General features: G+C 39.0%; 1 protein-coding gene across 3 annotated transcripts in view; it reads right to left on the reverse strand.

The window, feature by feature from the left end:
* Positions 1 to 2,052: 2,052 nt before the first annotated feature.
* Positions 2,053 to 23,433, reverse strand: part of LOC133977345 (RNA-binding motif, single-stranded-interacting protein 2-like) — a 28,682-nt gene continuing 7,301 nt past the window's right edge. The window contains exons 2-14 of one of the 3 annotated variants that reach the window (XM_062415465.1): positions 19,949 to 20,115; positions 16,224 to 16,282; positions 15,355 to 15,446; positions 11,832 to 11,989; positions 11,549 to 11,628; positions 11,311 to 11,420; positions 11,050 to 11,093; positions 10,748 to 10,841; positions 9,893 to 9,943; positions 9,538 to 9,648; positions 9,213 to 9,293; positions 7,263 to 7,350; positions 2,053 to 6,020 (exon numbers count right to left, since the gene is read on the reverse strand). In XM_062415465.1, the coding sequence (XP_062271449.1) occupies positions 7,270 to 7,350; positions 9,213 to 9,293; positions 9,538 to 9,648; positions 9,893 to 9,943; positions 10,748 to 10,841; positions 11,050 to 11,093; positions 11,311 to 11,420; positions 11,549 to 11,628; positions 11,832 to 11,989; positions 15,355 to 15,446; positions 16,224 to 16,282; positions 19,949 to 20,115 (1,128 nt within the window). In that variant the 3' untranslated portion in view covers positions 2,053 to 6,020; positions 7,263 to 7,269. The remainder of the gene's footprint in view (positions 6,021 to 7,262; positions 7,351 to 9,212; positions 9,294 to 9,537; positions 9,649 to 9,892; positions 9,944 to 10,747; positions 10,842 to 11,049; positions 11,094 to 11,310; positions 11,421 to 11,548; positions 11,629 to 11,831; positions 11,990 to 15,354; positions 15,447 to 16,223; positions 16,283 to 19,948; positions 20,116 to 23,433) is intronic. The other 2 variants (XM_062415466.1, XM_062415467.1) reach the window with 2 other exon arrangements.

Below are 23,433 nucleotides of genomic sequence, written 5' to 3' on the forward strand. Positions count from 1 at the left end.
ATCATCTCCTCCTGGAAAGTATTTGTTCTCCACATCTCAACATCCAGCTTGGATTCATCAAGCTCATGAACCAGATACCACTAGGGCTATTTCAGTGAATCATCACTTTTACTTTTTTCCCCCTGTTTTTGTTAGTGCGTCAGACCTGTGTAAGCAAAGAGAGAGCCATTTATTGTTTTTTTGCTTTTGATTACATAATGTTATGTATATGCTGGTTGGTTTTGTCACTACATCTGGACATAGCCCCTGTTGTTCACTGTAGTCTGGCCATTTCTATTTATCTGGGCTTTCTTTTCTCCCTCTGGGGTCCACTGAGGCCCGCGCCATCTTACAGTGTATGTTTTAACAGTCATTACACTCACACATTGATACATAACTGAGTATGATCATCTTCCTCTTCTGCATCTCTCTGTTTAGCCAAAAAAAAGAAGATTCAGGAAACTTACACTTTAAAGCTCAACAGGGTTGAGTGTGGTTTAACAACCGATTGTATCACAAGCTATGCAGTTTGTATTATACTTGTTTTTTCATGCACGTCATTGTAGAGTTAGTAAGATTTTCTGTATTTGTCTGTATTGTGTGTATGTTAGATATTCTCATACCAACAGCTCAGTTTGAGCATCGATGTTTAAGGAAATACTGCACAAAAGAACCCTGATCCAGTGACTTTTGATCCAAACACTTTCGAAGCTAAGACAGTTCAACCACAGAGGGAAAAAGTGTGTGTAACAGCACACAATAACATAAGTTATTAGAGATCAGTTGCAATTCTTATTGTGGCTTTAATGTGGCCTTTGTAGCATGATAGAACATTATGTCATGTTAACAAGTTGATGATTAGGATGTGAGCATTAGAAATGTTGATGAAATAAAACCTGGACATGATGTTATTTTTTCACACACAATGAGATGTTAATCTTTTATTCTGTCATTATTAAAATAAAACAGACTCTTAAACATCACCGTTCCTTGCATATATGAGTGATACATGTCAAGTTGAAAATTATTATTACATATTAATAATGATTTATTTAAGTGTAAGAATCCACTGTCTGAGTGAGCTTTGTCACCTCCCATCAAGAAGGTTTTGGGTTTGAATCCACCAGACACTTGTGGCCTTTCTGTGTGTAGTTAACAGTTTCTCCATATTAAATAATTTACATTTAATTTTACGTTATTTTTTCCAAATTAAGTATGATTTAATTTTTTACTGCTTTTGTTTTTTTTTAAATGGCATAAAAGATACAATAACACAGCAACTGAAATAGCTGTTTGACAGGAAAACAAACCTGGACATTTATTTGGTGAATGTATGAGAGTTCAGCAAGAAGGTTATGAATGTTTATCATTGACCAGCACAGCTGGAAGATGTATTGTAAACATGGATGTTTGGTAAAGGCGTTTAGACTCCAGTAAGGACTGAGCAATGAGATGGCAGGACCAAAACATTGATTGATTCATTAATACAATTATAATTAGCCATATACCAAGACACTATCTTTTGTTAATACAGATAACTTACCTTGTGATAGATCAATATTGAATTAGCATCTTTACTCAGCACTTTCCATTTCTGTCTTATCTTTGATATTGTAGTAGAGAGAATATGGACTGTAAATAAAAAATATAGTTTACAGTTTTTCTTCTCTTTTTCTCATACAACATGCAGAGGGGTTTGCAGTATTTGTTTCAGGATTTTAAAAAGTGGAAATACACATTTGGACTGATGTATCTCGCTTTAACAGACTAAATGCATTTAGAAAATGGATAGGTAGCTGGATGTGGTCACTCAGTTTTACCTGCTGAGCAGCAGGACCAGATGAAACCCTCTGAGTTCAGAAGACGCCTACCAGTAATGATCAATACACTGTTCAGTGCCTCATCTGGCCCTCTACAGGCCACAGCCAGAGCAACAGCTGACTGAATACAAGAAAAAACATTTTCTGTAGGTGTCATTAGAGGACCACAAACACCTGAAGCAATGGTGTTGCCCCTCTCCTCCAACAGATAGCTAAGATAAAAGATAAATAAATACACAGCTCACCCTTTCATTGAAACAAGGCTTTTATTAAAAAAAGAAAACTGACATATTCAAATTCAAAGAGAAAGCCGAGAAAGAAGGAACATTTTTTTATCTCAATCAATAAAAAAAAAAAACACAAGTTACAGACAATTTAGCAACTCTGGCACAGGAAGACAAAAGTAGCCAAGTGGCTTTGCAAAATAACCAAATATCAAAACCTCTTTCCTCTAACAAAACTGTACAAAATGAGTTCTTGTATAAATAAGAAAACTGTTCACAAGCAGAGAGTGAGACAAGCCCGTCAGATTTTCAAAATGTCCGTGAATCACAAAAACTTGGTTCATACAGTGTTGACCAACATGTTTTTAGTATTTTCTGTTCAAAAATGTCACCTTGAGATAAGATTTCTGTTTAATAATGTGAAATATAATTATTTAAACTGTCCAGTCGCAAGTAATAGTAAACTTTATATTGTATATTAGCATAATGTGTCTTTTATTGAAAGTCAGACAAATAAGTGATATTCTTTATCAACCAAATTGAAATTCAAGGAGACATTTCTAAAATCCAGACTGGGCAACATCCAACCACCTGTTTGGAAGTCCTGTTTTAGCAGCAAAACATTTTGAAGCTATGAAATAAGCCGTCAAATCTACATACGGATGTACGACAAGTATTTTCAAATTAGTGTGGACTAAACATAAGTGCATGGAGATTTGTGTTCTCTTTCAAATATTGTGTACTGTCTATCAAGCACACTGTAGTATTTTTACAATTTCATGTAACTTAAGTAGTTATGGTTTTAAGATGCAAATTTATTTAAAATCATCATTGTTTAATTGTAATATTATGTCTGCTGACAAGTAAAAAAAAAAATCTAATAAATAAACACTGCTTTGTAACAAGTGGTCATTTCATAGTTCCAAAATCTTTTTTGTATTAAAAGTGATGGCTAATACATGGAATATTATTTCTCTGAACATATAAACAATATCCATGACATTTTCCTTCATGGTGCACTGAATATGAAAACTTGCTAGCCACTGTGTGTTATCTGGACAGGTTATAAATCATTTAAAAAAATTAGGAAAACACACGAGAAGAAAGAAACAAAATGATGTAAAGAGCAAGTGAAAGGAAAAATAAGGCTATTTACAAAATGAGCTCTCGTGTCTGGCTGCTCTCAAGATAAAAGCTGCGCTCTGTGTTCCTCCTGGATGCCTGCTGAGGCCAATAAGGTTCATAATGATTCTGTTTACATGCACTCCAACCCTCCATTACGTGTTGTAGACTGATAGGGTTTCTTTTTACTTACCACACGCAAACAAAAACAGATCATGTCTTCTTTTGAAAATCAGCTGAAATATCTTGATACGTGTACATTTTCAACCATTTACTCCAAAAAATGTCTTTTAACTTTAATTGTAACTGAAAATGTGCTTAATTGTAGTCATAATGTGGAATACTGTGCGCATGTAAACACCCTTATTGTGGTTTTTCTCCTACAAACCAAAGAAGAGCGTCTATGGATGAGAGCAGCGTATCTGTGACAGAGAACTTTAAAAGATGGGTGGCTACAACATCTTTGGTTGCAGAAATGAACACACAGCAAAGATGACATGAGAAAAAGATATAAAGACAAAACAGAGTTAGAAATAGAATCATCAGACGGTGCCCACTGCAAGCCTTCAGAAAGACGCTGTGTGTTTTGTTTTTGTTTTTTTCACTGGATCCAAACATGAACTTGGTTGAAGAGCGGGAAGAAAAGCTCTTCATGACCCTACAGCTAACTTACATGACTGACATGATTACTAAGTTTAAACAAGCCTGTTGCCATTTACGTAGTATATATACAACTTAGTGTCAATCCTATGAGATATCCGGCAGTTCGTCCAGAGAAAAAACATTAAGGCTTAGCTAAAAATAGTTTTTGCAGAATTTTGGATCGCTCAAAAATTCATTCAGACTTGCTGTCTCACTAAAGGCTGTAAGAATCATCTTTAATGGCACTTCCATGGTCAAGTGAGCAGTCCTTTGTAAAACCATTGTTTCTATTATCTACATATCTACAGTTTTTGATGTCTGTATAAATTAAAGTTCAACATATTTGGATGTACTGTGTGTGTTGACATGAGCTTCACTCAATATGCTGACTGACAGACTGAAACATACCCGGGCTTGTGTGTACGAGGCCTCGTCGAGCTGCGACACTGATGCAGCGTCAGTATGAATCTTTTGGATCAGCACTTAAATGAAGTCATTGTTTGGTTCAGCTCTCCACTCCGAAAAAAAAGGCTTTTTACAAACAGGCCCGACACAATATATATCAGGACAGACGGCACAAGGTTTGGAACGGAAATTCATGTGAGAAAAAAATTAGAGAAAACTTCGATGTGCACAAGAAAACAGCATCAATCCTTACACGGAGGAAAAAACTATCATCTACTCTCTAGGAAAAACTATCTTTCTACAGCTAAAAAATCTAATCTACTTCAAAGATAAATTCATCAAAAAATAAGGCGAATAAACTCAAAGGTTTTCAAGTGACAGACAAAAAAAGAAGAAAAAAAAACAACAGAAGACATTTCACTTTCTACAAACAAAAAACTAGAAATCAATGACAGAGAATCAAACTCAGGTGACAACAGCAGCATTGAAAAAAAGAAAAGACTTACAGCTCCCTTTCCTTTCAAACAAATTACTCTCAGGGAATTTGTTAGTCTTCCATTTGATTTCCCTCATTGCTTCGCTAAACTATATCTTAATTTAGTAACTGCACTGTTCTTTGTACACATAATCTTTCATTAGCTCAGATCTAAAGCATGTTCACTTATCACTTCATCCTTCATGACGCAGGATGAGTTTTAATGATACCTGAAGAAATGCACACAACAAAACCGCTTAAAACCACTTCTCATGGACACTGATGTAACCTGGAGTTACATTATAACTAAACAGGACGATTATTAGTATGAGCAGGTGTTGCTTTGATGTCTTTTTTTGAGCATAAAAAAAAAGAAGAGAAAACCATTTTTATGAGCTCTAATAATTCTACAGTTCCCAAATATTAGAGTACAACAATGTTTTGGGTAATATGTCCATTTAATCTAGTCTTCATAGACTATAGTATTAAATAACTTCTTTTCTATAAATGTATGTTTCAATGATCTAAAAACTCTAAAAAATAGAACTATAATTCAAATATAAATAGAAATAATTGATTGTCTTTTGTTCACTTATGAAAGAATGGTTTTAAAAAAATGAAACTAACTAAACTATAAAACAGTCGATGTTATTATCATCTGTGCGTGAATAGAAATCTCTGCAGCAGTTAGAGGAAGAAGTAGCTTTAAACGGTTTGCCTCCCGCGGTTACTCGACACGTCAGACCAGCAAAAGTATTTTAGAAGTTCTTTAAATCTGTACAAATTGTTGCCCCGCTGCTGCAAATAGAATGTCAAACAACAGACATTAGGAAATAAAAATAAAAAAGTTTGCATATTTTACAAAACAATAAAAGACACATTGTGTTTCAACTCTTCCTTGAATCACTCTGAAACGTCCAGAATGCGTTTTAAAAATAAGAATTTGTTATATTACGTGCACAAAAATAATGCTCTGTGTCTTTTCCTCCTTTCTTAAGTTTTTTTCCTGTTTTCTTTTTTTTTAACTTCTTGTTATATTCCTTTTTCAGTTATCAAAATAGATCAAAGCTTCTTTGAAGAAGATTCCCACCTTTGGTTGTTCAACTCTTGAGGATTGTGAGCAGAAAAGTCCAATGAAGTAAGTGTTGTCCTTTTTCTTTAAAAAAAAACAAAAACAAAAACAAAAAACAGACATACACGCACACACGCGCGCGCACACGCACACACACACGTTCCTTTTGTCATCCATGTTCAAGTCTGGGTGCTTGGTGATGGTATGGAGCACAGTTCTCTTCCAGCTGAATCCCGTTTGGTTGGATTCATCTCGTGCCCTCGGCTCCACCCTGCTGGGAGCTAAAAAAACACACAACTCAGTACTTATACACTGAACCTGCTCAACACACGCTGCTCGTTTTCTGTCTGTTTTCTAGCGCACACATTAACAAATCCCTTGCTGAACAGTCAAACCTCTAAAAGGCTCAATAACCAAGGGTAACTTGGGGTTTCTTATCAAAACCTTCTTTAGATTGGGCTTTGCAATAAAATAATAATCTATTAAGTGTGTCTAGAGTTTTAAAACCGTTTTAGTTTCTCGGCATGAACAATTTCTTGCGCAAAGATAATTCTTCACTAGTTATTCAAGGTGCATTTTCACTACTCTCTTATAATTAAGCAGCCATAGCAAGCTTGACTCGTAACAAATCTTCCCCTTTGAGCATAGTGCATTCATGTATTATCAGGTATCTAATATTAACAGAAACCTTTGACTATTTCAACTTGCTGGCAGAAAGAAAGTTTTTAATTAGCACATTTAGCTTAAAGCTGCAATATTTTTTTAATAATATTTTATCCACTTAGGATTAGCAGAACAAGCTGTAAACACAACACTGAGAAATGATTACCTTATAAAATTGTTTTGGTGAATGTTTTATCTAACAGTTGCCTATTTCCATCCAGCAGACACAACATTAGCAAAATATCCATCTCATCCAGCTCACGTTACTACATTAGGAACGTTAACATTCATTTGGAGTTTCTGGTAACTGACGATTACAAGTCAAATATTCAGTCTCCTTTGACGATTAATATCGGGCCTACAGCAACTCTTTGTAGATGTTGAAAACTGCTGCTGCTTGAAAGGAGGCTGATAAGAGATGAGTTTGCAGGCCAGAAAAATTAAAACAATGAGCTAAGGTTGTTACAACACACCACAGAGCTCTGATTAACTGCAGAGTCATTATTCTAGATTTGTCAGTACGCAGTTCATCATTACATTACACTTAAAACATTTGATCCATTGTTTTTATAAAAATGTTCATTAGTGCAGCTTCAATATTTCCCATTGTTTCAAATGATTTTATAATTTTGATTATCCAGCAAAATAGCACATGTATGCAACACTACTCTGCATGTAAGTTCCAGATGTTTTAGCTATGCAACGGACTGCACAGCATATAAAAATGCTCCTCCTGATGTAGAGCCACTTGAGCCAATCGGCAAGACTGTTTTCTGTTATTATTGATAAATGTAATAATGATTTGGTGGTGTACGTGTGAGTAGGTAGCAGGAGAGGGCGGACGTATTTCACCGTCCTACCTTAGCTTCACTTGGTGTGTTGGTACGAGTAGTTTGTGTGTTCTGTGGGATTCTCCATGGCAACCTGTTGCTGTTGACCGCCATTCTCCTGAAAAAAAAAAAGATGACTGGTTATGCAGAGAATACGCTTCTTGATATTTCATGAAAATGTGTCAGTTAAACAGATTTTCTTAAATATACAAAGAAGACAGCCTGTATTTTTCCCACTGCCCTCCCAATCAAACATTTGTATGGTATTTATCTGTTACTAACAAGCCAGTGCGTACTGTTGGACGTATTTACTAAGAAGCAAGCTTAACATTTACCATTTTTACCTAATTCAAGGAGTGGCTGAAGTTTTCCACAGAGAATGAGCATTCAGCCTCTTTCTCTCCCTCCCACTTTACCTCATCCATCCAATCACTGCCTGAGGACCTGACTTACTACCGAGCCTCTTCCCATTCATAAAGCTACCCTTTTTTTCCATTCACTGTGCTGCTCATCCCGCAGACTTGCACCATCACTTAGCTCCACCTTCCAACAAATTACTCAAGACTCTGCGCAGGCCTTAGTGGCCCTCCTGCAGAGTCCTCAGCAAGGATCTGCTACAGCGCTGCAGCACACTGACTGTTGAGTCTGTGCCAAAAGTCTCAATAAAATGATTCTGCATTCAGCCATGCAAGGGCTCTATTGGTTGAATACTGGAGGAGCTAATATACACCTATAACTGCATGTTTGAACAACACACTGCACTACTTGATTACCACTGTAACTAAAATAACACAGGAAAGTCATAAATATTTCTACATGTATGAAGTAATAATGGCTATGATAAATGGTTCAAGGAGAATGTGAGAAAGACATAAATAGTGTGGAAACAGACTACACTTTAAGATACTACCTTTCCACAACATTTTCAATGAACAACTTGCTGTGATAGCAAATAATTATAAAATAAAATAATCTATATGTTTTCTTTACACCAAACAACTAAGAAAACAAAAAAAAGTTGAAAATAGGCTAATGTAGGCCTAACTTATTGGCTTATCTGGACTGTAAGAGTTGTTGGATTCACTTTTTATATAATCTAACAATCAGAATTTATCTACTAAACATTTCAATCAAACCTGTATTAATGTCCCTTCTAGACGATACCAGCTAAAAACTGAAGAACTCTTAGTCAGACCACAAGAGTTTTGGGCCAATTTATCCATGATTTTCCAATTTTATTTGCTTTTCCTACATTTCTGCTTTTCTAACCTCAGAAATTAGGTATAATTGATAATACTCTTTGATGCTTTATAAGCAGTCAAACCAGACCAGGTCAGTTTTGACCTGGGAGAACAAAAAGCACACAACTGATGGGAAGACAATATGATGGTTAACACTCCAGTAGCTTGTGCACCCGGCTTTATGTAATCAACAAAAAAAAGGATTTTAAAAGAAGAAGAAAAGAAAGGAAAAGAAAAGACAAACAGTAATTTAAAAATATTTTAGTCTGTCCTGTCCAGTATCTAAGAACACAATCTTCTCTCTATCTCAGTTTCTGTTTCATCTTCATCACACAAATAGGACATGAATCAATACTGTTTTTAGATCAAAACCTATTTCTGGAATATGTAATAAAAAAAATCTTGATATTATTACACTGTATTTGCAGAATAAAACAGAAATGGCCAAGATTACTACACCTACTACTTCTATCTAACATAAAGCACCAAACACAACCTCCAGTCATATAGATGCTACCCAGCTTAATACATCAGTCAGTTGGCCGTTTGAATAGTCAACTCCCTCACTTTGTGCATTCACTGTGCCACTCCTTAAAATACATAAGACCAAGCCTAATAAGCCAGTTGTTGTTTTTACGCATACAGATGCATCAAGTTTTAGTAAATACGTCCCCATAAGAGTTTTCAATATCAGTCATCCACTCAATGTAAGCAGCTGAGGTTGAGGCTAGCGTCATACCTCTACTGGGACACTGGAGGGAGGCACTGGGGTGTACTGGGGGATGTAGGTCCCCTGCATAGTTGTGTTGGCCGGAATATACTGTAGGGAAGGCAGAGAGGAAAACACAAATTGTGTGTAGTATTTGACATGAATAATTAATTTTGTGAATTTTTACAATTAGCTACAGGGACACATTTTCTGTCCTACCAGAGTAGACCAGAGTATCTGTCCATAAACCTGTTAGGACTGCCTTAAGCATTGTGTTTGTGTGTGTGTGTGTGTGTGTGTGTGTGTGTGTGTGTGTGTGTGTGTGTGTGTATGTGTGTGTGCGTGTGGTACTAACTGTGCCCGTGCTGCCCAGGGACAGGTGGCTTAGCTGCTGGGCGAGAGGTCCCATCATGGACGTGGGCTGGATGGACATGGCATGATCCATAGTTGGGGTAAGAACTGTACCCTGTGAATGCAAAGAAACAAAAAAAAGGTCCAAGTCACTATCACTTATAGAATTACTAAAGTGCCTAAAACTATCAAATGTGAGCCAGGATACACAAAGTTGCCTTATCAATTAAGACGACATAGATGAGTAAGACAAACATGACTTAAACATATAATCCAGGACCTGCTGTGAACACTAAATTACAGAGGAGTATTAGATGGTGATACTGATGAAGTATGAGGAGAGAAGAACAGCTACTCACAGCTGGCTGCATGAGGTATGACTGATGGTGCATCCAGGACGGGCTGTGTACCTGTAGACCAGGAAACACATCATCAAACTCACTTTTATAATTGATCTGCTGCTCCAACATTTGACTATTTTATGTAATTTTTTTATGTAAAGCCTCAACATAAAACTGTAAATGACTGCAGATTGATTGTTCTTCCACAGTGTCTGTTGACGGGTAAGACTAATGACTAGTTCAATTTTTTTCTTATTGTTAACAAATATCATGTGCAAAGCCAAACCAACAATGAACTAATCCTACTTTAAAGTACTGTGTGTGTATCCAAAGAATGATATATCATATATCTTAGCCGTAGAGCTCCATTGCTGTCCAAAAACTATTAAAAATATGTCATTGAGCCACACTACTGCACTAGATGATACACAATAGAGTTTGGGCACAGTAGTCTGTTTAGGAATGGTTCCAAAAGCTAATAACAGCAGCAATGTTTTCAACATCCAGTAGAGTAATAGAAGTCAAGAGGTTGTGATATATTGCACAACAAGTCAGTGAAGCACTATAAACAAATTGCTGTGATGTTTTTAATATTTTTTGGACAACAACAGAGGTCTTTGGCACAGAAGAAACCCATATATTAGGCTTTGGATACACCCACAATATTTGTAACTAGGATCAGTTCATTGTTGGTTTGGACCTATACGAGATTTGTTGACAACAAGAAAAATATGGAATGTCACCAGAATCTATCTTGAACTAAAATAATGTAGTGTGTGCACATTAAAAGCAACATATAAAATCTAAAAATTAAATATTGTAATTCATGCATATTAAAAAGACAGTATTGCACAAAGAAAAATTAATTTGAACCTGATAGGATGAGACGGGTGAATGCATGTAGGGAGAGAGAGAAGTCTGGGCGATCACTCGGTTTGGAGCCAGACTGTAAGGTGAGGAGTAAAAGCTGCCGGACAGACAGAGCAAAGTGTGAAGACAACCTGAGGACAGCCGCACCATGTCAACAATCTACAGCATGTCCCAAACCACATAAACAACATTTCTGTGTTCCTCCAAAGCCCAGCAGAGGGCACCACTTCACCAAAGTTGAAACACGACTCTTATTTTCCTTGAGGGTTGGGACTGTTTTCAGTCTGTCGGTGCATACCACTCACCCATTTTGTAAGGCTGTGGGGTCATACGCAAGCGTCATTCCTCCCTGGGAAAACAATACATGGGATTCAGAACCAGTGAGGTCATGAAAACACTGATGCAGTCTGTACTAACACAGTCAGGGAGCACAGATTAAGAATGATCAAATTCACAACTTTACGAGCATATTCTTGCTTTGTTTTCCCAAAAGCAATGTAACATATCAAAATGAGAAGTTCACTTTGAGAATCGTTAGTATTTGTTTATTGTTATTAGTTCCTTACAGTCTCTCCTTCTCTAGCCCAGGGCCGTCCATTCTGGAGGTACTTCCCCTGGTTCTGCCTCTTCTTCTGACCTCCGTCGGCAAACTTACATAATAAGGGCTCTGTGGGCACTATGAAAGCAACAGATCAAACAAGAGAGTGAATTCAATGATCACGGTGGGGGACAAAAAAGATTGAGCTTTGGCACCAACAACTACAATATCAGGTTCCTATAAAACAAAACAAACATTCCACGCACCAGGCACTCCTGGTGGAGTCTTGATGAATTTGCCATTGAAATGCTGAATTATGGCCTCACACTTCTCTGTGGACTCCATCCTGAAATACAGTCAAAGTCAAAATTTGATCCCTCTTGAGGAGTGCTGTTTACATTAGGCTTTGGAAAAGCCAGGACTGCACTCAACAACTTTTTATTTATAGCACAAACCATTCTCAAATTATTACACACCACCATAAAGTATATTTTATTCATATTCTTTATAAATTGAATTTTAAATTATGTCAAGGTGCTGTAACCTGACCTGGCAAATCCCACACCGCGGCTGGTCCCGTTGGCATCTCGCAGGATGCGTGTGGAGATGACTTGGCCGAAGGACTTGAGCATGCTCTCCAGCTCTTGCTCATCCATAGACACTGGCAGGTTGGAGATGTAGAGGTTGGTTGGGTCCTGCTCCTGTTGCTGTGTGGGAAGTGGGCATGAAAATCAATTCACCTATAGCCAGTTGAAGAAGTGATAAACAGATGTATTGCATACAAAACGTTGCTTATTTTTAGGATTTTTTTTGTCTTATCTTGTTGAGAAATACTGCTATAGCTTTATATCTTCAGACCTCTAAAATAATTCAAATACAACATTCTGATCAGGAAAAATCACTCTTTGATAGAACTGCTCACAACTCATAAACATGCACCCTTCGACAAAGTGTCAGAAGACCACATCACTTCATATTAAAGGATAACTAAACATTTGGGAAACACTGGTATGGGGGATGCACCATACATCTAAAGGTAATGCAATAAGTATATATTCTCTTTTACAACCAAACTTATTTGAGGAGTCTCACTGGAGAATATAAGCAAGTACTTCAACTTACACTAAGTGAAAACATGTTATTTTAACACGTTTTCAAAAGTCGAATACATTTGCGAATACATTTGCATTTGCAAATGGAAAATTTCTTGTCACTTTCAAAATAGTTTTTTCAGCAGAGATTTCTGTGCAGGCAACAGTGTGACCTGTCTTTGTATCAACACTTCACATCACTCTGGGCGCGTTAATCATATCCATGTATGCACCAAGTTTTTTTTAAAGGATCCAATAGTGGTTTTAAGCAATTAGTGCCTGACCAGTTCACTCAAACCCTCCATAATTTGTCACTCATGCAGCACATGTGTCATGGCCTTGATTAAGGCTGTCTGTCTTTTTAAAAATCACATAATTATACTCACACATGCAAATACGGATTTGACAGAAAGGATAAAATCACACATTTTGGTGCCATGCCATCTACTTAAGAGATCTCGATAGCTGCAAGTAAATCAAAGAGGAGAGACTATTCAGGCACGATTTAGAGACTTATTCTGTGGCACTCGCTTGAAAGTGAAACCTTGTGTGACTGTGCAGAAGCAGACAGGAAGTCAGGCATGAAGTTAAAGAGTTCACAGAGCAACAGGAGCCTGGCAACCAGGAGAAAAGAGGCAGGGCTAAAAAGAGAGGAAGGGAAAACACAGAGTGAGGAAGGAGGATAGAGCAAAAGGAGGGTGGGAGAAATGACTAAGTTAAAACTCTGATATTTTGCACAAAGGGAGGGAACTGACAGGGTAGGAAGTAGTGGGAGTCTTGGGTAATTTGGGTAATGAAAGAGGAGGATGACGGAAAAAAAGGAAAAGGGGACAGATGAGTGTCTGCAGATTAACCAGCTTTTCTCTTTCATCAAAATCTCTCTCTTTATCTCTGTCATTTTCTTTTTTATTCCTTCTTCCTGATGTTTATTGCTATTAGATAGCTCTGCAAACCACAAATAATAACCTTTTTCAAATGTGCGTGCTAGAAACTGTTAGATGTAAGTGATAATGTTGCAAACTACAACCAAACTGATCCGAGCATCAAACATTAGAGGACAGCTGCCCTGTACAGGTTCAGCCACATTTGACAGGGACGTCATAGTGAGATTGTTGATCTGACAGTGTAGAATTCATAAGAATATTCATGGTAATAAAGTATGTCAACAGCTATCATAAATGGAGATTTATTGCCTAAAAGAGTGGCCTCTGGTCTCAGCTGTGAGCCTGGAAAAGAGATAACGTATTTTCTGTGATTGTCGTCTTTCTGGGTGCGGCGATACAGCAATATGACCAATATGTAACACAGTGGCACACTGCAGGAGGTCATACATCAAAACATATGGAGTTCAAGGCTCTGTGACAAAAGAACAAATAGAACCTCCCTCCCTTTTCATATTTTATTAACCCTTTGCTTCAGCAAATACATAAAATATGCAATTTCACATTCAAACAAATATTGAATCTGTTGTTGGACCCAGCCCAACACATGTCACTGGGATTTGCTGAGGTGTCACAATGCTTTTTTTTATGTGCGGGCGCTAGGTGAGTCTTGTCTGTTGAGGTGTGTCTCTGTGTGTTTGGTGGATATGCCTGCTTGTGTGTCGAGCGGCGCATGTCAGCTGACGTCTGAGTTTGAACAGGGAGGTGCTGGGAAGTAAGAAGGCTTCTATTTTTAACTTTGCCATTGTTCCCCTGCCCCTATGCACGCGGCTCCACTGGGCCCGCAGCCTGGAGGCTGGGGTGGCCCATTCAGGGACCAAGCATTCTCTGAGGACAGTGAGTGCAAGGTGTGGCTCATTTTGTTTGTGAATAACACTCTAAAGCAGCCATGGTGAACGTGCAAGCAGGTGTTACTGCACTTTAGAGTTTGATGTTAAACTGATTTCAGACTCTTGCATGGTTTTTCTGACCTGCAGTAACCCAGTGACTCGAAGCCAGCTGTGTATATTTAGGTTTTTATAGTGGTTATCAACACCTCAGCACATGTTGTCTGGGTGAGTCAAGTTTTGGTGTCCAGTTGCACTTGTCAGGTATTGAGATACACGGGACTGTGTGGCACTTTTACGGTGGAGGTGCAGTGAACTTAGACTCTAGGTTTAGTTGCACTGGACTGGTTCAGGTCAGCTGGCAGCGTGGATCTGTTACAGTTTTCCAGGGCCCGGCTGAGGGAGACCCTGGTGTTACATTGCAGTGGGACTGTTTGGGTGCAGGACAGCGGGGAGGAGGCAGGGACACTGGGGTGGAGTGTATTAAGTGCTGGTGTCAGCCCCAGGCCTGGGCCCAGACGATGGACAATGCCAGCCCATTGTGCCTGTCCCATTGACAGTGGGTGTAGTGGCAGCCTCCCCTGGGTTCCCTCAATGAGGAGCCTGAGAGCCAGAGGGATCAGCTTAATGGGCCGACAAGAGTTGCTTTGACTGCAGACACTTGGACAAAGGCCTCAGAACAAGCACTACAACAGGAGCAGGTTAGCAACATACACAAGCACAGAGATGAGGGTGTAAGAGGAAAGGAGAGTGAAGGCAGTGACAAGGGCAATGAAGAAAGAGGAAACAAAATGAACTGAGCAAATTGGGCAGTGGAAAAAACAAAAAACTGATTAAAAAAGGTGGTCTGGTCTGCATTAAGTCTGATTTTATCACTTCACTGCCCATCACTGGTAAAGGTTCACCCAACGCAATAACCGGGCACACACTTCCCGATAAACCAGAGTTTATCTTGCAGCCTTGCCAATCAGGCCACAATATGTAACAGTTTACCTTTAACATGACAGAAAGGGTGAGCGTGTGCTTGTACATAAAGGGATTACACTCTTGGTGGTTAGAGTTTACCAGATGGCTCTTTGAAGATCAATACATTTTGGACAAGAGCCAGACAAGACTGGATCAGGTCAAACCTACAGTGACTGGTAGATTTGGGAGTGAGAAAACAGGTAATTGAAAAACAGTGCTGATTAATCAAAAGTTGATTAATTCTTACTTTGGCCATCTGAGCCTGGACCCCAGTGGACTTCAGAGCTGTAACAGCTTTCTGTGCTGCTGCTGGACTGTCAAAGTCCACAAAGCCATAACCTGTAAAATAGGCAAATGAATAATAAAATTGCTGCAATGTTATTTTAATGTGAAATGATTGACTTTCTTGGTAAGAATTAGATAGGGATATCAATACCACTCTCGTATCTGTCTGTTAAATATGAATCTAAAGCAGGGTGACAGTTAGCTTAGCTTAGCATAAAGACTGAAAGCAGGGGGAACAGCTAGCCTGACTCTGTCCGGAGATTTGTATATGGATTAAACAAAGATATAACGTGTTAATTAGTGAACTTTAGAGGTACTGGTAGGTGGATGACTTTTCTTTGGACAAAGCATTTCCGCCTGTTTCCAGTCTTCAGGTTAAGCTAAGCTAACTGTCTCCTGGCTGTAGCTTCATAGTTAGCATACAGACATGAGACAGACATCAATCTTCTCATCAAACTCAAGAAAGTGAATAGGCAAATTTCCCAAAATGTGGACCCATTCCTTAAAACAATATGGCTAGCTTGTTGGGTGGCATAACACAGCTTATTGACTACATTGTAAATAACTTTAGCGTGAAGTCAAGGGGTTCAATAGTTTTGGACAACAACAGAGGTCTATAGCACAGAGGAATAAGATGTATCAGGCTTTGGATACTAACAGTACTTGTAAGTAGGATAAGTTCATTGTTACTTTGGCTCTGCACATGAGATTTGTTGACAATAAGAAAAATATGGAAAAATGCCAGTCTTTAATTTTAATAACTAAACAGCCAAAACCCAGAGAAGTGAAAGCAACAGTCATGAAAAATCATGATGCCAACTTACAACTTACCTTTACATTTGTTGGTGGTTTTATCCAAAATGGCCTTGGTCGACACAATCTTGCCATACCTTCGAGGATAGACAGGAGAAAAAAAACAGGATCAATGACAGGTGAGGTGACTAGAGGGCAACAACAGGAATCTGCTCCTACCACATGCATACCAACCCTGCTGCACTTCCTCAGGCTGCATGACTACAGGTGTAAACATGAATACATTCTCCTTTAGTTGTGTCTTTTTAATGTAATTTGAAGTGTCAAAGAAAACTCTGTCTGCCTCCACCCATCTGTCTTTGTCTGCTGGTGCAGGTTGTTGTACAGTAACTCTGTTCCCTGGCGCTGTTTTCGACAGACAGGAGACAGCACCCCAGGGCCAAAAACAATTTGTTCTAAGCCTGTCTTTACCTCTCTCACACACACACACACACACACACACACACACACACACACACACACACACACACACACACACACACACACACACACACACACACACACACACACACACACACACACACACACACACACACACACACACACCTCCCTCCTAAATACAGCTCTCGAGTATTTTTGTCTCAAATAAAGCTTGAAAGTGTTGTCACCAGCTATGTCTAACAAGCAAACAGAAATAAGGGATTCAAGGGAACTTAACTGTGAACTTGATCAATTTCACTACACACAAAAGAGGTCGTATGGTGTATGAAATATAAGCTAGTGTCCCAACCTGTTATTTCACTATGCAGTCATCAGTAGAAAAACAAAACAGAGGTCCAAATCATAAATGCTATAAAGAGGAGAATCAATTAATGCATTAATGCAGTACCACAAAACATTTAAAGCATGAAAATCACCTTAAAAGCAGTAAATGAGAAGTGTTACATAAGATGTGGAGACTAATGGAATGCAGTGTTATAAGACAGTGCATCAGCACTACAGTATAATAGACCTGCCCTTGTCTGGTGGATTTAGCCAGTGAGGGAGGCTGGTGTTGCTCTGTTTGGGCGACATGGCGTCTGGGCGGAATGTAACCTGATGCTTCACCCCTCCGGTTCGCCTTCCTTCCCACCACGTCCCTCTCCCTCTCTCTGTTTTTCCACCCTCACATTGCAACTCGCCGCTGGGTCCCACACTCCCGCCTTGTTTCAGTGGACATTTCCCCCCCAATGTATTAGATCTGACTGGACGGTCACAACGGTGTCACTACTGACACCACGATCTGTATTCGTGCCACAGTGTGGTTTGGTTTGTGTACATACACATTCAGACCATGCATCTTTTGATTTCCAATTTACATCTGACCAAGGTTTAACTCCCCACTTCAACTACAGTATTACCTTAAATTCAACTCATTTTATACAGCTAAAATATAATATATGCAGGACATCCTGATCTTGATTATACTGAGCTACAGAGACTTACAAAATGGATTGATGACATGAAGAGTAGATACACTATAAAGGAAAAGTTCCTCATTGCAGGCATTAATAATTCATCATCCATTGCCAAATAGCCAGCTGACCTTTGCGTGGGCCTGTTTATAGTTTTCCCACTGTCATCTGACAGCTGCAAGGCGATCATTATGGATGAATATATATACACAAGCTTAATATAATTTAACCCCTTCAAGTCTAACTGAAATGTCAGGTTTGTGAGTTTCCCGCTGCCTCCAATTTTCTTGAAAAACATTACTTATCGCTTTGAGTTTTCACTAGAAGCATGACAAAGAAAAACAAAAGCTGTTTTGCCAAAAAAGAGACGCCAAGTGAGTTCAAAGGTCAGAAAGCGGTGACTGCATGACCCTCTGCTTACCTCAGCCCCTACTGCTGCAGAACGGCAGCCCACAAGTCGGCAGAGGTCACAGGGACTTAAAAGTCAGCTATGACCCATATATGGCCGTCTGACATTCTTTCCCAGCAGGCTATGCTCTCTTGTCTTTTCCCACTCATTTAAGTTTCCCCTTCAAGAGCTGAACCTCCCACCCGCCTCTGAAGCCTCCGTCCTCTCTTCACCACTCCACAATGACTTCTCTGTCAGTCTCCTGCTTTTACTCTCAAGTCCCTGTGTTTCACATGCCGAAGATTTTGGATTTGCTTTGACTGTTCAGGCTTTGACAATGAATTGTGTGTGCAGCAACACTCTTATATTAATAGGATCAGCAGATAAGAGCTACATTTTTGTTCTGTGGATTTGATGTCTCCACAGTTCCCTATTTCGTGTTAGAAGGGGTTAAGAAGGAGAATCAAACTCATATATGAGGGAGGGGCTGTGGTGTCAGTGTATGATCAAGTCAGGTTCAGCCAATGCTTGCTCAAGGAGGCTTGTTGTTACTGTGAATGACCCGTGGAAATGAAAGATGTGTGACTCAAGTGTTTGTTCACAAACCACTTTTGTGACATAGAAGCGTATCCCTGACCTGCAGCAGCCAAAACCAGTTTGGATGCTTCATAACAGGGTTTTATCTATGTGTCTATGTGTGTGTGTGTGTGTGTGTGTGTGTGTGTGTGTGTGTGTGTGTGTGTGTGTGTGTGTGTGTGTGTGTGTGTGTGTGTGTCAATAAAGCCGACATACTGTAGAGGCTAGGCTGTCTGTCTAGGGGTGTGTAGTTCACTGCAGTTGAGCCAATCCAGCCTCACAAAAAGTGGAGGGTTAGATCAGGACATGAGGAGGCAACATGCTGAACCCTTCTCTGGCCCCTTCCCTCCTTCTTCACCCTTGTCTTGTCTGTTTTCCCGACTTTCTCCCTCCTTCCTCTATTTCCCTCTGAGGCTCTACCGTTTGGCTGACAATTTCTCTTGTCCCTGTGATTGTCAAGATTTAATCAAGCTGACTTTAGTTGTGGTAATTCAGCATCTTTACTCACAAACTACTTTTGCTTCCTTCCTGCCTAAATAGCTCTTTTTTATGAACATCAAATTATGGCCTTAAACAATTTAATTTCATGTGTCCGACAGATGAAGAGCATAGCTCCAGAAAGCACAGATGTTATCTGCTCAGAAGAAGACGTTAGTCTCTACATGACTCTTTCTCCAATTTAGCATCAAAGATAACTATCTAAAGACAACTTGTTCCAGTGAACATGGACTGGAATGTGCTGCCAGCTACAGACAGACTATAGTTTGAATCAACATAAAGGGATCAAAGAAAATGGTGAGACCACTACTTTTGTCCATATGATCCAATCAACACTTAACATACAACCAAACTGTGACAATCTAGCTAAAATGTCAAATACACTTCAGACCCTCAAAAAAAACGAAAAGAAACTGAAAACACTTTGAATAGCCCAGGCTACTTTGTAGTAAAAAACACACGCAGACATCCCAACTCTCCCGGAAGTAACCCCACAAATTCTCATTTAAACATTTATGTACGCGTGAAGGTTAAACGAATGAGATATAACAAGTTAACCACTAACTTTTTAATTGAGTTATTGGTTGGTGTATTTTTTTAAAAACTTTTTAACAGTGTCAGGCTAGTTGTTTCCTCTAGCTTCCAGTCTTTATGCTAAGCTAAGCGTATCATCTCCTAGCTCTAGTTCCATACTGAACAGACAATAAGAAAGCAAATAGGCATGTTTCACAAAATGTTGACTAATTCCTTGAAAAATGAATAATTAAACCTGGCTATAGTAATGTAACATTCTTTTATATTTCCCCTCACTGTACTGCTCCCACAAAGAAATCTTTGATTTAAGTTGTGAATCAGTTGGGGTTTTTTAAGTGTCACAAATCACTCACGGTTGGCAGAGTTTGACCAGGTCTTGGTCTGTGGTCCCCGGATGAAGGCCGCGGATGTACAGATTAGTTTTACTCAGCTGTTCTCCTCCCACGCCACTGCTGTTGCTGCTACTGTTGGTGTTGGGACTGGGGGGCGCCATCTGTTGGCCGGAGGACACATAGGCCTGCTGCGATAAGAAAGAAACACCAGAATAAGTTTACAGTGTGTGGATGCTAATCAGAAGTCTTTCCTTAAATACATGAGCACCACAATTAGTACTCTCAAACAATCGCATACACTAGACAAGTACAGTGATGTTGGTTATTACTCAGAGTGTGAAGAACTCAAACGAATGTTCAGAGAGGTTGAGATAGTAATCCTGCATGAGGCAGATGATTATGTAGGGGCTGCGAAAAATGATATCATAAGGCCCTCATGTCAACACTCACCAATACTGCTTTCTGAGGGGAATGTGGGGCCTCTTGGCTGCCTACTCCATGTAGGGAAAAGGGGCCTCTTAGGCTTTCTCCATGTTGGGTAACTTCATTTTTACTTTTGGAACCACAAAAAATATCTTGCGGTGCATACCAAAACCAAAGGGTGGAAGAACTAAGACCAACATTTAGTTAGTCTGATGAAGCAGGATTAAATAATAGTCTGTTTTACACCGTAACTCTTTCTCTAATTTTACTAATGAAGGCAGGTATTTTATAAGTTAATGGCTGCCATGTGTTCAAGTTCACACTTCTATCTGTCCTAAACTTCCTCAGGTTCAACACTGTCTGTCTGACTTTTCTCTCTCAAAATGTGTTTAACAGTTAACAACACCCTGAAACAAAAACAGGATTCAGTTCAGTCCACATGACATGCAAGGTCCAGTTTGTCAAAACAAAGCAGAAACAAGGACAATTCGAAGAGGTAAATAGCAACAGCACACCAGGAATTCATTACTAGATGAAAATTTATGGTAACATTCTCATGTTGTGACCATCTGTAATGACCTGATGTTTACCTGCTGCTGCTAACCATAACTCTTCCAACACATTTGAACCTCCTTTTCATTTCTTCTTTGGGTTGTTTTGTTCCACCAGTCTACCAGGACTAAGCGCCAGTGAACACTAGTTATAAACTACGGCTGCTGACTAGTCGATGACTCACCTCCGCTGTCATGCAACAGCCAATGCATCATTTCATCTCACTATGAGATTGTGGTTCTCCTCGGTGAAATCAGACAAGAGGTTGTGCAACCGTGCAGAGAAATATATTTTATTGGGATAAATGTGATACCATTATCACTTTACCTGTCAAGACAAAAATACTTCTCTCTCCAGGAATAGATCTACTGGCTGTTTTCCAAATAAGACTGAGGCAATAAATAATAACACTTGAGCGTAGACTCTCGCCAGACCTGGCAAATGTTGTGCGTGTTTGCTGTATCACATTTGTTTAGCAGCCAAATTAATTAGTTTTAATTCAACATTGCATGTGAAGGAATAAGAACAAATATGTTCTCTGACTGCACTCTGGAGCGTCTCATTTGGGAGACCAACTGGACAGAAGCGACAGGAGGACAATGGGTTAATTCAAGGAGAGAGGAAAGGGTCACTGATCAGACTGGAGGTGTTTAGGAAAAGCCCAGCAGGAAGACACAGTCACACCAGGACCACCAGCAATATCAACCAATCCCGCTAATTAGACACCATCCATAAGGCACAGTGCCCCTCTAAGACAGCCCCTCTGACCTCTATTGTGCCAGCAGCAGCATGGCAGCCGCTTCAACAACAACAGACTAATTTCTATGAGGATAATCCTCTCTCTCCCTCTGCTGCTGAAGTAACTTGAACGGTTTACGATTGTTTGTTCAAGTTAGACAACATGAAGACCTGCTCAGAGTAAAACAAAGAAAAGAGGTGTATGTGTGTTCTTTCCTGTCATCTCTTTTATCACATGGATATTTACACAAGATGTACACGACAGGATGTAAACACAGACTTGACCATCACATTTTCATGAATTTTCAGGCATTTTCATGGTGATATTTGGTGACATTTTTAAACTAAGCAATGAGAACATACATTTCTATTGTAAGGTTTTCCTCAAAATATAAAAATTGTTCTTACTATAATAAGTTAAACACAACAAAATTAAACTTAGTCTTTGCCAGTGTCAACAAAAATTGCACAAAAGGTTTCTCAAAGGAAGTATTTGTTGTAGGGCCGATGCATTGTTGTAAAGACGTTCCTTTGAAAGTTTGTTCATTTTGTTCGTTTTTGTAAGCCCACAAACTCTTTAGGGTCTGCAAACATAGAGTGTGGCTGTTAAATACAGCACAAGCCAGCTTGAGGGACTGTATCTGTCCTGTTACAGTGGCATTTGTGATGAATACCTTTGGAGGTAGCTAATTTGTGAATGAAAGAATAGGACAGCAGAGACCTCATTCACACACTCTTTACCAGAGTGCCAAGTCCCAGTCCAGCGCCAGACTGTCGGGGGGGAAACATCACCTTTTAAATAACCAGTCTACAGCCATACATGCTTCACACACAGACACAGACACACACACACTATACTAATGTGGCAATCAATTTTCTAAAAATCTTTAAGCGCTGCAGGGGACCTGCGTTGAAACTTGTGACCTTTATATGAAATGGAAACTTGAAAACTCTTTGAAATTGAAAAGTTCTCACTAAGTAATCTTAGCTAATACCATGTAACCTGTCATAGCGATCACAGAAATCTAACCTTTAGTGAAGTACAAATTACATGAGTACAAGCTTTTTAAGCATTCACGTCACATCACTATATGGTTCAGTTTACACTCAGTCGGACTCCTTTCTCCTGAAGTCAGCTCTCCTCAAACGTTATTGAATATTACAAGCTGATGACATTTTATAACCTTTCTTTCACAGCAGTGGAGTAGATTTAAAGTGCAAGGGAAATATTAAAGAAATTATAAACCTCCCGAAAACTGAAATAATCAAGTGAAAGTATGAAAACTTAAAATGGCATCTGCTGCCCTACTGGTTAGTGTTTACTTTTCAGGCTATTTCCATGTCTTTAGGATTTCTGGACTGGTTGATTAGCAATTGCTCAAAAAGTAACAGGAATTTAGAAACAAATATAGTTGGTCATATATCCAATGAAAAGATATGTAATGTCTTAAAATTGATTGTTTTGTTCATTCAAAAGTCCCAAACTACATTTACAATTATAAGAAAGGGAGACAGGCAGCAAACCCTCAAATTTAGAAGTTGCTCAAAAAAGAGAAAGTTTGATAAATATATTTGTTTAATAAATTACTTAAGTAATTATGAAAACTGTAGATTAATTTCCACTTGATTGAATAATCGATTACTAATCTTTCTAGCACTAATCCAATCCTTTGTCCAGTCCTATTTAACAGGTGAGTTCACCAACTAATTAAAGATTCAGTCCCCTCGACAGGTATCAGATGGGCTCAATAGTCCTCACTGATGCTCCATGCTGATTACAAGCGGTTTCATTA

The sequence above is a fragment of the Scomber scombrus genome, chromosome 3 (genome assembly GCF_963691925.1).
Source record: "Scomber scombrus chromosome 3, fScoSco1.1, whole genome shotgun sequence".
NCBI classification, from domain to species: Eukaryota; Metazoa; Chordata; class Actinopteri; order Scombriformes; family Scombridae; genus Scomber; species Scomber scombrus.